General features: G+C 36.7%; 1 protein-coding gene across 4 annotated transcripts in view; it reads left to right on the forward strand.

The window, feature by feature from the left end:
- The window catches only part of ELMOD1 (ELMO domain containing 1), a 70,098-nt gene extending 58,052 nt beyond the window's left edge, over window positions 1-12,046 (forward strand). The window contains exons 8-13 of one of the 4 annotated variants that reach the window (XM_081064217.1): window positions 2,416-2,484; window positions 3,109-3,132; window positions 4,889-4,909; window positions 6,099-6,149; window positions 7,285-7,418; window positions 9,700-12,046. In XM_081064217.1, coding sequence (XP_080920343.1) covers window positions 2,416-2,484; window positions 3,109-3,132; window positions 4,889-4,909; window positions 6,099-6,149; window positions 7,285-7,418; window positions 9,700-9,872 — 472 coding nt within the window. In that variant the 3' untranslated portion in view covers window positions 9,873-12,046. The remainder of the gene's footprint in view (window positions 1-2,415; window positions 2,485-3,108; window positions 3,133-4,888; window positions 4,910-6,098; window positions 6,150-7,284; window positions 7,419-9,699) is intronic. The other 3 variants (XM_081064218.1, XM_081064219.1, XM_081064220.1) reach the window with 3 other exon arrangements.
- Window positions 12,047-13,540: the final 1,494 nt, after the last annotated feature.

Raw genomic sequence — 13,540 nt, forward strand, 5'->3', positions numbered from 1 at the left:
TGTCTTGGTGTGGGCTTCTTTGGGTTCATCTTGTTTGGTACTCTCTGTGATTCCTGTGCTTATATGTCTATTTCCTTCACCAGGTTAGAAAATTTTCTGTCATTATTTTTTCAAATAGTTTTTTAATTCCTTGCTCTCTCTCATCTCCTTCTGGTACCTCTATGATACGAATGTTGGTACATTTGATATTGGCCCAGTGGTGCAGTCTCCCTGGTTACCTGAGCCGATTGCTACAGGTGTGACCCTTGTGTGGGTTGTGTGTGCCCTCATGTTGTAGTTGAACCATTTCTAGGCTTAGGGCTTCTTAGCAAGAGGTACAGTGCACACTGAGGCCAGATGCTGCTTGTTTGGGTTTTGTGAACTTTTGAGAGATTTTGGAAAAGTCCACAGCCTGAACCAAGACAGGCTGTTTATATGGAAAAGCCACTAGAAGTGGCTTAGGTAGACCTGAAAGTTGGTTGGGGCAAGTTCTCAAGGAATCACCAGGGTGGGGCAAATGATGTTAGCCAGGTTGGTGGATACTCTTATAGGGCACCTGACTAAGTCTGCACCCTGGGAGGAGGGAGGGCTTCTGCCAGCCCTTCTGTCTGGTAGAGAGCTGCCCCTCCAGCTCTCGCCCTGCAGCCAGACAATTTATTTCCTCCCTGTATGTCCCTGGTGTCTTTCAAGCTGCTGCCCCAGCGCTGGCACTCAGAGCCAGTAAGTCCATCAATGAGTGGGTTTTTGCATGGGCTCTTTAAGAGGAATGCCTAGGCTGCCCCCTGTCTCTAGCTGCCCTCTGTCTCACTCAGCCACAATCGCCACTGGTTTTCACAGCCAGAAGTTGTGGGGACTTCCCTTCCCAGCACTGGAACCCTGGGTAGGGGAACCTGGTGTGGGGCTGGGACCTCCTTACTCCTCTGGGGAGATTTCCAAAGCCGAGATATTCCTCCCAATTTCTAACTGCCACATGCGAGTGTGGGACCAGCACATTTTGCATCATCACCCCTCCTACCAGTCTCATGGTGAATTCTTCTGTATGTGCTTAGTTATAGAACTTCTGTTCAGCTAGCAGGCAATTCTCAGTGATGGTTATTCTGTGGTTTGGTTGTGATTTTGATGTGATCTTGAGAGGATGCAAGCACAGCATTTACCTGCTCTGCAATCTTAACTAGAAAAATCCTTACTCAGTCATTTTTTTATGGCACTCAATTTTCCCCCTAGATTTTTGCCTTTATTTTAAATTTAGGAAATGCTTTAAATGCTACATTATTATGTAATGTGAATGAATAAAAAGTAAAGTTTGATGACAAAGGTAGTGTTACAAATAAGTGGGTAAAGGAAGAGCTTTTGAGTAAGTAGAGCTGGGACGATTGCCCTTCCATTTAGGAAAAAAATAAAAATTGAATCTCTCCCTCTCCTCAGTGGCATAAACTGTAAAATAAAAATCAATAAATTCCACACATTAAAATTGAAAACTTCCATAAGATAAGCTACCATACATAAAGTGAAGAGATAAGCCAAAACTGACACATAAGTGACAAGGGTCCATATCCTGGACTATATTATTCTCTGAAGGGTTATTTGTCTTATTTGTTTGAGGATATTTTTAGATATACCGGACCAATAAATATAAACAGGCAAGACATGAAAGAGGAAACCTAAATGACTAACAAAAATATGAAAAGAAACTCAATTTCATTAGTAATCATGGCCACGTGTATCAAATTTGCTGACTTCAGTTTGAAATTTTCTGAGAGAAAATTCAAGAGCTTTGTTTTATTCTTTAGATTTATGCATGAAATATATTCATGTCACATTAAAAATATGTGCTATAGGTTTATTTTCAATTTGTTGTTATGAAGTACTCTTTATGACTTATTATTTAGAGTCTGTAAGCTTTTTGTATTTATTAGGAAACTTCATTGCCCCTTTCTCCCCGGAACGAAATTTTATTTTTAATATCGCTAAGCTCTGTATTTTCCATTCACCCAGAATTCAAATACCCCATGAATATTCTTCAAGGAAAATGTATTTGAAACACATCCTCTATCACCTCCTTTAGTCATTTTCCTTTCTGTGCCCTTTGGCTGTCACAGTCTCTCACCATGTCCCTTCATCCAGGCTTTTCTGCGTTCAGAGGGGCCTCTGCCTATAACTCCTTTTAATAAGAATATCTTTGGCTCTGTGGGGAATGGCAAAGTTCATAATTAAATTTCCAAAGCTACTGGAATCATTGTTAAATCTTTGTTTTACAACTAGCCTATTTTACTGTCATTATATTTGGGAAATTCAATTTTGGAAAGCTGTTCTCTGGAGGAGCTGAAGCAAGTGATAATCTGGTGTCCATCTCTGAATTCAAAATGGCCTCAAATTGGATTAAAATGATGTATTCAACATGCATGGAGTTATGGTTTTCTTTACCTCCAACTGCAGGTATTTTGCGGAAAGGGATGCTACAGCAGCTCAGCAGGTCCTCTGTGACTCTCTTCATCCAAAATGCAGGTAATTGTTGAAAATAAATGGGAGGAGAATTTACTGGGTGGTGAACAGACAATGTGATATATAGATGATGTATTATAGAATTGTACACTTGAAACCTATGTAATTTTACTAACCATTGTTACCCCAAAGAATTTAATTTTTTTTCAAAGTTGATTAGGTTTTACGGATGAGGTAGAATTAACTTCATCTCCTACATGTATCTGATGATGAGATTCTCAGGAGAGTCAGTCCACCAGAAATGAGGCTTAAAGCTCTTTCAACCAAACCCTTTTGACCAATGTTGAATAGGACAGTTAAAATGGCAGGTACTTATTATGGGATTGAGGGTGTAAATTGGCATGATTCAAGTGAGATATATATGTAAAGGGACTGATAATGTCACTAGTGTCCAGGAAGACTGAGGAGGTAGGCATTAGAAGGAGAAAGGAGGGTTTGAAAAAGAGTTCAGAGACAAGGGAGCAGGATGAGGTAATAGAAGGGAGAATGGAAGGCATGACATCAGTGGTTAGCTGAAAAAGTCGGGAATTGCTGAGGCTTTTTTTTTTTAAATAAAATTCTAGATTCTAAATTATTTGCATTTTCATTTACCTTTCTAAATTTTTTTCTTTAACTGATTACATGAAGGGATATCACTAAAGAGGAAATAAGGTATTTTTTCTTTGCTTTTGTGTTTTGTTGCTTTTATTTTATTTTAGAATAAGTATGGGCAAGAATTTTTAAAGAAATATTATATAAATTCATGAAAAGTTTTCAAAAAGCAAATATTTCCCAATGTTTTATTTAATATAGTTTATTATATTTGGGCTGTTTCAGTGAGAGAAATAACAGACTAGATCAACCTGATAGAAAATGTCAAAGAACCTTTCTGCAGCCATTACTATACCTAGTTAGAGAAATATTTTAAACACTTCATCTAAAACCTGAACACATCACCACATATGCTTTGACCCCATCTACCCCCTAGAAAGGGACATTTTATTTGAGAATTCTTTTGCACAGAGAAAATTTGCTCTTCTATTAATGTATTTCTAATTTCATTATTAAATATAGTAATATACAGATATGCTTTAGTCACTCTTATTATAAGTTCTGCTATTTTGCAATCATGGTTTTGTTTTACTTTTTTCTCTTCAGCATGGCAAGTTCCTTGTTAGTGTTCATGTTTGCTAAATAAGTCCAAAATTGTATCATACCATTTTTAAAATTCAGAAGCAGGTTGAGTTTGGGGTCCACCTCTCACCTTACTATTATACTTATTCTAGCTTCTGTTGACTAAGGTTTATTAAATTAAACTATACTTCTCAAATTTATATTTATACTCTTTTATAAGATTAAATTTTTATTTTATTTATCTTTTATTTACTTTGGAAAAACACTAAAATCACTTAGCTCTTTTTTGGTGCAGTACATAGTTAAAATTGAGCTATTTTAATTTTTAACTACATTTTCTGAATTGCATATTACTGTAATATAGAGACTCTCGAGCTCCCTCTAATTAAAATTGGCGGGAGAGTCTGTGTGCACTTTCCCGAAGGAGCATCATCCAGAAGACATGAATCCTCCATGGTTTTGGGCAAGTGACAATAAGCTTAAAATGTTTCTTGATTAACCAGTGAAAGGGAATTAATTTTGTCTATCAGCCGTTCTCAGAGAAAAGTTTTATAGTCTTATCTCCTGTGTCAGCTGTCAGAGAGTAAGTATTTAAGGGTTTGTGTGATTACTCCTATTTAAAGAGAGGCTAGCACATGTGTGCGCATGCACACACACACAGGCATGTAGATAAAACTGTCATGCTTTGGTCCTTCAAGCTACTATAAAATTGACTAGATGAAGTTCAAGTATTGGTGGTACATGTCCCTGAATACATGTCAGAATGTATTGAAAAATGTTACTTTACCAATGTCCGAAAGAACTATGTATTGACTGGTTGTGATATCAACATAGGTTCTGTCAGGCCCTGACTATTTCAGGTGTTCAACAGGAAGAAGCCAATATATACTAAGGAAAGCTCTTTCTTGTCTGTCCTTCAGCAAGCATTATTCATTATTGCTCTTGTAATCATCCATTTTGAAGTAACTTGAAGGATAAAAGCAGATTCAAGTTTAAAAGGAGAATTTTGACTGTTAGTTTTTAATTTGGTTGGTGTGTGTGTGTGTGTGTGTGTGTGTGTGTGTGTGTGTGTTTCCTGGAGAGAGGGATTCGTTCTTTTGGGGCCAGGATACCCTATAGGTAATCAAATGAGTGGAGGTCAATTGACCTTTTCTCATATTATCAATGCATATAGAGATTTAACATAACAAATATGGAGACATTATGTATTTATAAAGCTTTGTTGAAGAGAAAATAGGTACTTATAAACTCATTTATACAAAGTTTCTTAAATTTCACATGCAACTCATTTCAGTTTGGATATGAGTCTTTTAAGGTAAAAATCTTCTGATGCCTCTTTGGCTGGTTGCTTTGTTGTTACTTGGCAGTTACACTTTACAAAGAGGTGGCATATTTTAACATGAATTAAAGACGGTTACTTTGAATTGTAGCTAGTCACTCACAGAGTAGAAAGTACATATAGTTAAATATCAGCTTTGCATTGTGTTTTTGTGGTCTTGTGTCGTGTGTATTACATGTGGTCTTTTAGTGTAGTGTTTGCTGTGTATTGTAGAGAACTCCCCTTTCTCCTAACTTAGTAGATGGAAGCTAAATGTTCATAATAACTCCAGTTTTTAAATTTCATGTAGTTCAAATGCTAACCACATTTTTTAGTGTGAAACAATTAATGAAGGTCCTATTAACCACAAAGAAGTATGGATATGGTTCCTGACTATAAGACATTAGCAGCACTGGTGGGGATGCGGGGGTGGATATGCAAGTACACAAAATAATAGAACACAAGGCAATATTTTCAGAATGCTTCTATGATAGAACCCTTTCTTCGAACAGTCTTATTCGAAGTAATTCGCTCAAGTAATAAAAATGGGTTAAAAGCAGGACTGTCTTGGCTTAGCCAGAGGAAGCATCATAGCACTTATTGAAACAGAATTTTTTAAACCTACGTAGTATTCCTTCATCCCTCCCTTCTTCCATGTCTCTCTTCCTTCCTCCCTCCCTTCTCTCTTTTCTTCACTAACTCAATCATTTAATTATCAATAAATACTTACTTAGCTTCTACTATGTGCCACACATCACAAATAAGGCAAAGTAGCATAAATGCCATGAGATAAAACCAAATGAAATGCAGTGGAGTATCATGAGAGAGTGAGATGGTATTTAGAGGAAAGAGATACCAGACAAAGTTTCATGGAGGAAATGTTGCTTGATAACTAATGATAGTTAAAAGAGTATCTTAATGTTTGGCCTTTAGAGCTGTCTCCCACTACTGTAATAAAGTGAACAGGGGATAAGTAGCATGGCTTTAAACAATTCCATTTCTGAGTTCCTTGTAAATTGCATTGTGGCTTTTTCATTGATAAATTTAAATTGATTAATATTTGATAACTGAGTTACGTATGTCTCTGTATCTAGTTAACAGTTTTAACATAAACATTAAAGGAGAACAAGTACCAATTAGAGATTAAATTTTATTTATTTATTAATTCATTCATTCATTCATTCAGCAAATTCAGCAAAGCAGAATGGGAGAAGAAAAGGATGGATAAAGCAATTGGGTGAGTGTGGGATTTCATAATAAAGGTTGTCAGCCTGAACCAGTACAAAAGTGTCCAAGAACACAGTGAAAGATGACAAGGATGAAAACCTAATTGTTTTGATGGAAATATGTAATCCAGTTGAATTTGTAAAAGGACCTGTTTGTATGTTTTTGGATATATTTGTGGTGATTATATGATATATGATACTACTTTGCCTATGACTAACTGACAAGGTTTAGAAAGTTGTAACTATATGGAAATGATACTTAGAAATTATCATTTAGAGTTGTATATGGTAGTTTTCTTTTAAGAATTTCTATCAAGTATCAGACTATTAGATAAAAATATTATTTTGAAGTTTTTTTATAATGCCCATTTCATTAAAAATATTTCTGAACAGAGAACTCTTGTTTTTGAAATGTGCTGGATTTATATTACCAGATAGGACTTAATAATTGTTTCATTTAACTTTTGATAGACATGTAGAAAAGGGGCTAGAGAATATACCCTCAGTGTTAGGATACTTATTTAAATTTTTCCTTACTTTAAAAGTGATATTTGATTTATTGTAGAAAATTTAGAAAATATAGGAAAGTAAGCAAAAAAGCCCTAATTTTATTACTCTAACATACCCATATTTAATATTTAATAGCATTTCATTCTGTCCTGCTTTCTGTGCACATTTGTGTACATGTAGTAAAACTTGGCTTGTTCTATACATAAGGTTTTATATCCTGTTTAAACAGTCCGCAGGAATATAATTTTTATTGGCTGAATATATTATATGAGACTACTATAATTTATATCACCAGTCACCTTTTTTAGGATATTTGAATAGTTTCCATGTTTTGCTGTTATAAATAATGTTGTAATGAATATCCTTGCGTATAAAGCTTTGTCAATTTTTGACTTTTTTTCTCATATATATTTGGAAATGGAATTACCAAGTCAAAGCATAAGATCTCTCAATTCTCTTGAATACATTATTGAATTTTTCTGGTATATAACTAAATTCAGAGTTTTGAGAAGGTAAAAAGGGAAGGGCAACCTGCCACTCTAATAATTTAATCGTCATTTAAAAATCAGATTATCACATTTTTAACTTATTTTTCATGTGTGACATAAAATTGGTTTTCTGGTTTACACTTTACAGGTACTCATTTGCAATTGTGGGCATCAATATAACTGACCTGGCATATAATCTACTGGTGAGCGGAGCTCTAAAAACTCATTTCTACAACATTGCCCCAGAAGCTCCAACATTGTCTCACTTCCAGCAAACATTCTGTAAGTGTCCTGTTGCTTAATTATAAATGTAAGTTTCTATAGAACACTCTAGAGAAGGGTTAAACCTGAGATTTCTTTGTGATGTGGTTGCTTTGGGGTCTTTGAACTTCTTACGTTTGGTTTTGATTTTTTTGTTGTTTTTCTCGTTAGAAAACCTACACTTACATTTTTAAGCATTGTAGATTTTTCCTCTTTCCCAGCCCTTGCATAATATCCAATATATCAACTTCTGGTCTGACTTAAGTGTCTCTTTTACTATTGATACTACTGCCACCCTCTAAGAGTAGGTGCTAGTAAAGGGAAGTATTGGTGACACTGAAGCAGAGCCTCAGACTGTGTCTTTCACTGAGGAGTATCCTTTGGGATTGCAGCTGTGCTAATGTTTCAGAAAAGAAAGAACAAGACTATAAGGTAAAGCCTGGGATGCTAGTCTCCATTCTTAGAGGCAGAATCCTAAAATCTAGCTGTATGTCATTATGATGATTTTGGGCCAGACACAAACTAGTTTGGAGGAACATGGAAAACTAGTCCACCAAGTCATCAAGCAACCCAGGCAACTTAAAGAAGAAATGTCATTTAAACCATGCTTACTGCACAGGGCCTTGTGCCGAGGTTTTCTGAACAAGAACATTTCAAAGTTTTTCTTCTCCTTATGTTTCTTTCTGCTCTTAATTTGCTAAACAGGCCTGCCACTCTTTCTAAGTATGCTTGAGACACAGTATTTCACCCCAAATCCACCAAGGGGAGTACTGTTCCCCAGTTCATTTTTAAAATGTGACAAAGTCACAAATTAACAGAAGTTTATTTTATCTAAACTCCTAAATGAATATTATGTTATCTAGGATTTTCACTTCTTTTTTATCTTCTTAAGCAGGACTTCTGATTAAAGATGATATAATTAATGCATGCATTATGCTCCCTTTTGAAATTTCACTTAAGTTAATATAAAGGATTTTTCTAAGAAAGCATAAACCTATAAGGACAGGAAAAATCAGAGACAAGGCAAGTGTTCATTTTGAACACTAGAAGACAGATTAAGTAGTAACAGGTTGAGTAGTCCTAAGAGAGCAAATTTTAAATAAGTAGTGTGGAAAGGTAACAAACAACTTGATTTATTCTATAAGACTCCCCAAACGGTTCAGGAATTGGCAGCATTAGGTATCTCAGGAAATAAGGGTGAAGGTAGCTTAAAAGTATGTTAAGAATCTCTTAGAGGCCCAAATCCCATTCCCTAGAAGATAGCAGAGGCTGATGAATTATTCTCTAGAGAGGGGACCATAAAGGGCTTCTGGTCTTATGAGAATCAGGTACAATTGATGGCAAATCATACTGAAAGTGATGATTCAGACTGAGTCACCCAGACTCCTTCTCCTACCCAGCTCCTATAATTTTGCAGTCAGTCAAGAGATTGCCAGGGCCTTCTTTGGGGAATCTGAGCAGCCCAAGAGAAACGAGCTAAAGACGCTGATGTCTAGGTCTCCCCAGTGCAACAGCCCAGCCATATCACTCTACAGTCATGCTTATAGTCAACAAGCCCTACCTATATGCTCAGAGCTTCCAATCAGCTTTAAGTCTAACTAGTTTTTTATTTAGTCAGAAATATTCACAGACAACCAAGAATTATCAGAGCCAATAATAATTCTGAAAGTTTTCCCAATCCAGATCATTCATAGGTAACATTCGGGAGGCACAGAAGTATTTGAATATGAAATTACGCTTCAGAGCAAGGAAGTCTTATTAACAATTTCATGTAGTTTAATGACCAGTCTGCATTGTTTAGAGTTGATTTACCATTTTTATTGTCTCATAATAGTGTCATGACACATTTGTTTGATTTGTCAGGGTAATTGACAACTTTACTCAAATCAAATATCAAGAGAAAAAAGTCCGAGTGGAGTAGTCCTGAAAAATTCGAACACTATGTTAATTTAATCAGGAGGGCAAGGATGAAGTGGTGGCTGTCGGCCTTTCAGAATATGTTCCACATGTGATTCAGATATTCCCGAGATGGCAGAATTGATTTGTATTCCTGCTTAAGAAGAGTGAGAATAATTCCAGGACCAGTTGCAAAAATCCTGCAGATTACTGGCTTCTACTGCACTGGTTTTAAAGAATAATTTTTAACAGTAGTATTTGCTGTGAATAACTTTCGTTTAAATATTTGAGCTCTCATCTTTGCTGTTACTTGGTCTGACATCTCTTTTAACATTCAGGGTGATTTTGAATGTGATTCAGGGTTTTTTTTCCTCCTGCATTCTTATCACTGTCTTATCACTAACAGGCTATTTGATGCACGAGTTTCATAAGTTTTGGATTGAAGAGGACCCCATGGACATAATGGAATTTAACCGTGTGAGGGAGAAATTCCGCAAGAGGATCATAAAGCAGCTGCAGAACCCAGAAATGGCATTGTGCCCCCACTTTGCTGCCTCGGAAGGTTTAGTCAACATCTAGTCACCTACACTGATTTTAATGGATACCGTGGAACACTGCCTCATTGTCGTGTTAGACTCCGCTTAGGTCCCAGCTCACACACTGAATGCACACAGTGGTTGTATGCATGCCTTTTGGTACAGTATTTTCATCTGTTGGTCATAATTACCAGATCCCCAGATACCTCTATTTCTGGAGTATCTGTCATCCAGTGACTGCTCATATTGTGGCATTATTCAGTGTTACATCCTGCCTTGACACCCAGGTGTGGAGAGAGTTTTCTATTTTTTTAGATTGTTTTCCTCTCTCTCATAACTCAGCATTGATGAATTGTATTTCTCTAGCTGTATTTTGTATGTAAGAGATTTAGCTAAATCTTGTTCTGTGGAAGCCTTTTAATTTATTGGTATTTCATGACTATTGCTGCTAGCTTTCCGAGCCAGGTTCATGCTTGGGCCTCATTCCAATAAAGTACAAGACTTTAGAATAATAAAGACAGACAGACACATGATAAGCCAAACCATTCCTACAAACATAGCTGCGCTTCACAAAAATGTAACAAGGCTTCCAGGAAGCAAATTGAGGTAGGTGCTGTTTTTGTTTGAAGTACCGCAGAATTATATTGTAACTCACCCCCGGTTGCAATTCTGTCATAGTCATCTGGATATCGAATTACTTTATTTCCATAATTTCATGGGCTTAGATGCCTAAATATGTTTATGATGCTTGGAGCCTCAGAAAAGAAGTATGCACACTTCAATAGCTGTAAAAGGTTTTTCACTGCCTGCCTCTTGCAGAACTCAGAGTTCTACCCTGGCACTGTCCTGATCCAAGCATCTTTGCTTGGGGAACTGAATGCTGACTGGTTTGTTTTCTCTGTCAAGAGGCAATATTAAAAAACAAATATGCAAGAAAATGTGTTGCAAGAGAGGAACCTCAGCTATGTTATTTTGCAATATTTCTTGAAAATAACAACTGATAGAACAAATAAACTGCTTGGAAGGGGAAGAAGAACAAATCAGTCGAAAACTGCTAAAAAATCATTTTAAAAACCATAAATTAGTTTGGAATTATGATTGTAGTCTGTTGAATAGTATTTACCATGGCATTTCATACCCATGGTATTTTATACCTTCGATCAATTTTAGTATTATTAGGCATTTGTGTAATCACTTGCTTATTTAAATGAATTTTGAGTACTGCCTAACTGTCAGTTGTATGAATAAATTACATGTCATTCTACTGTAACGTATAGTGGATTTCATTTTAATATTTTTGTGCTCGTACAGCTTCTGAATATGCAAATATGTGAGTGGGTAGAATGTCAAAGACAGACAACCTGGAGCTGAATATAAATCACGCCATCGTTCAGAGTAACCCGGAATAAATTAGAGAGTGTCATGTCTGAGAAGCTTCTTTATTTAACTGATCTTGAGGCCTGGTGGTGTTTTAATGAATGAATAAGATCCACCTTTATCTTTGTAGCTTCCTATAAAGCCTGGTTTATGTACTGCTAGACAACTGATAAAGGAAACATTAAGCCACCTGTTGTTTCCTTGTCCATTCTAGTTTCTCTGGGATTTGGCTATTGTTTCCTTTTCAGCCGTGTTCCTGGTGGCAGCATTCTGCACTGCATCTATTAGAGCCCTGTGGCCTTTCTCAGAATGGGAAGGGAAGCAGTTTGGTTAATGCATGGCGTGTACCGCAACGAACAACAAGAGTATACGCTCCTCCAGAGTAGGTGAGAACTTGTGAACCAGGTAAATGGCCTGTCTTGGGAGCCCTGAATTTCAACCACAGCTGTGTCTACTATAAATGAAGGCATTTTTCATATGCAGTACAGGCTTTGTCACCCACGTATGTGTGCATTGTCTCTTTCTATCCACTGTGGTCCTGTGTCACTGACATAACTTGATAGTATGTGGCATTTACACCAGCTGATGTCTCTTCTGTTCAGGTAGAGATAGTTTATGGGAATTTTGCCTCCCAGCTCCTTGAATGATTTCTCTCTGTTGTGTCTTAACATGGCTGCACAATTTTAGGATGAAAAACGCTGCCAGTTCCTTCTAGTTTGGAGTATTATTAGATTTCTTATTCACACCTCCTTGTGGAAGATGCATTCTACCCGATAACATGAAGTGAGTTGAGAAAAAGAAGAGCAGAAGGTTTTAAAAGCATTAAAAATGTATAATGTGTGTGTGTGTGTGTTTCTTTTGAGCATTCTTAGCCTCCTTATACTTATTCCATTGAACAAGGGTTGACTGCTTAAAATATAAATGATATAGCAAGCCTCTTCCAAGTTTTCCAAAACCCTCCTGCTATGATAAAAACACATTCCAGTACACACTACTGAAAGAATACTCTTTGAAGCACTATTCCTGAAAATTGGTGACCTCAATCTGATTTTCTTTCTCACAGTCCTTGTACTAAAATATAATACCTTTTGCCTGGTAACCCACCATCTTTTCTATTTGAAAAGAAGCTTAAGTATATACCAATCCCAAATGATAAGATAACCTTACACTGTATCCTCCAAACCAGGACACTTTTTTGAGAAGAGAAGAGGATGTTGTTAATGATTTCTGTAGGACAATAGGGTCAACTGGGACAGTTTGAGGACACTGAGATGTTAGGTGATTAAGAGAGACCAAGAGACAGACATAAGTAGCGATCGTCCACCCACAATTCAGTGCACAAACATAACCCAGTTTCTTCAGTCTCTAACCTCTGCAGGAGAAACATCATAAGAACATAGACATTTTGAAACCCAGAATACTACCCAAAATCTTAAAGACCCATCAGCGGGAGGGATTGGTTGAACTGGAGGGCCAGTTGGGCTTATAGCAAGTCGGCAATGGGGAAATAAAACCTGGCAATCAAACACCATGGCTACAAATTATCTCAATACATATACATATGGAGCCGTATCCAAACTGACTAGGAATGAGTCAGGGGATGGGAGATGGAACAGAGGAGAAAAGGAAAGTCAGCTGGGCCCAGAGCCACATCTAGTAACCTTCTGAGTCATGTGCTCTATCTAAGCAATGCCTGTAACTCTTTAGGGAGCTTATCAGAAACAACCGCTCTAATCTAGAAATGAAATGACTGAAAAGCAGAAGCAAGTATAACATCAAGCCCTAGAAGATGAAAGAGGTTCTGGTATGGATTCCATTTCAAGAGCTAAGATTTAGTGAGTTCTGATGCCACGTGCCAGGAGCGTGCTAGTGCTTTATTTCATCTCTTCAACAATCTGCAAAGTGAGCTTGTTTGCTTGCTTTATTCTAGACAAACAGAATTAGAGAATTTAAATACATTACTAAAGGTGTCAAGAGAAAGAAAATCACAAACCACAATGAGATACCACCTCACACCTGTTAGAATGGCTATTATCAAAAAGACAAGAAATAATAAATGCTGGAGAGGATGTAGAGAAAAGGGAACCCTCATGCACTATTAATAGAAATGCAAGTTGGTGCAGCCACTAAGGAAAACAGTACAGAGGATCCTCAAAAAATGAAAAACAGAATTACCTGATGATCCAACAATTCCACTTCTGGGTATTTATTCAAGGAAAATGAAAACACTAACTCAAAAAGATAGCTGCATCCCCATGTTCATTGCAATATTATTTAAAGTAGCCAAGACATAGAAACAACCTACATGTCCATCATTGGATGAATGAATAAAGA

Source organism: Rhinolophus hipposideros, assembly GCF_964194185.1.
Source record: "Rhinolophus hipposideros genome assembly, chromosome: 10".
Lineage (NCBI taxonomy): Eukaryota > Metazoa > Chordata > Mammalia > Chiroptera > Rhinolophidae > Rhinolophus > Rhinolophus hipposideros.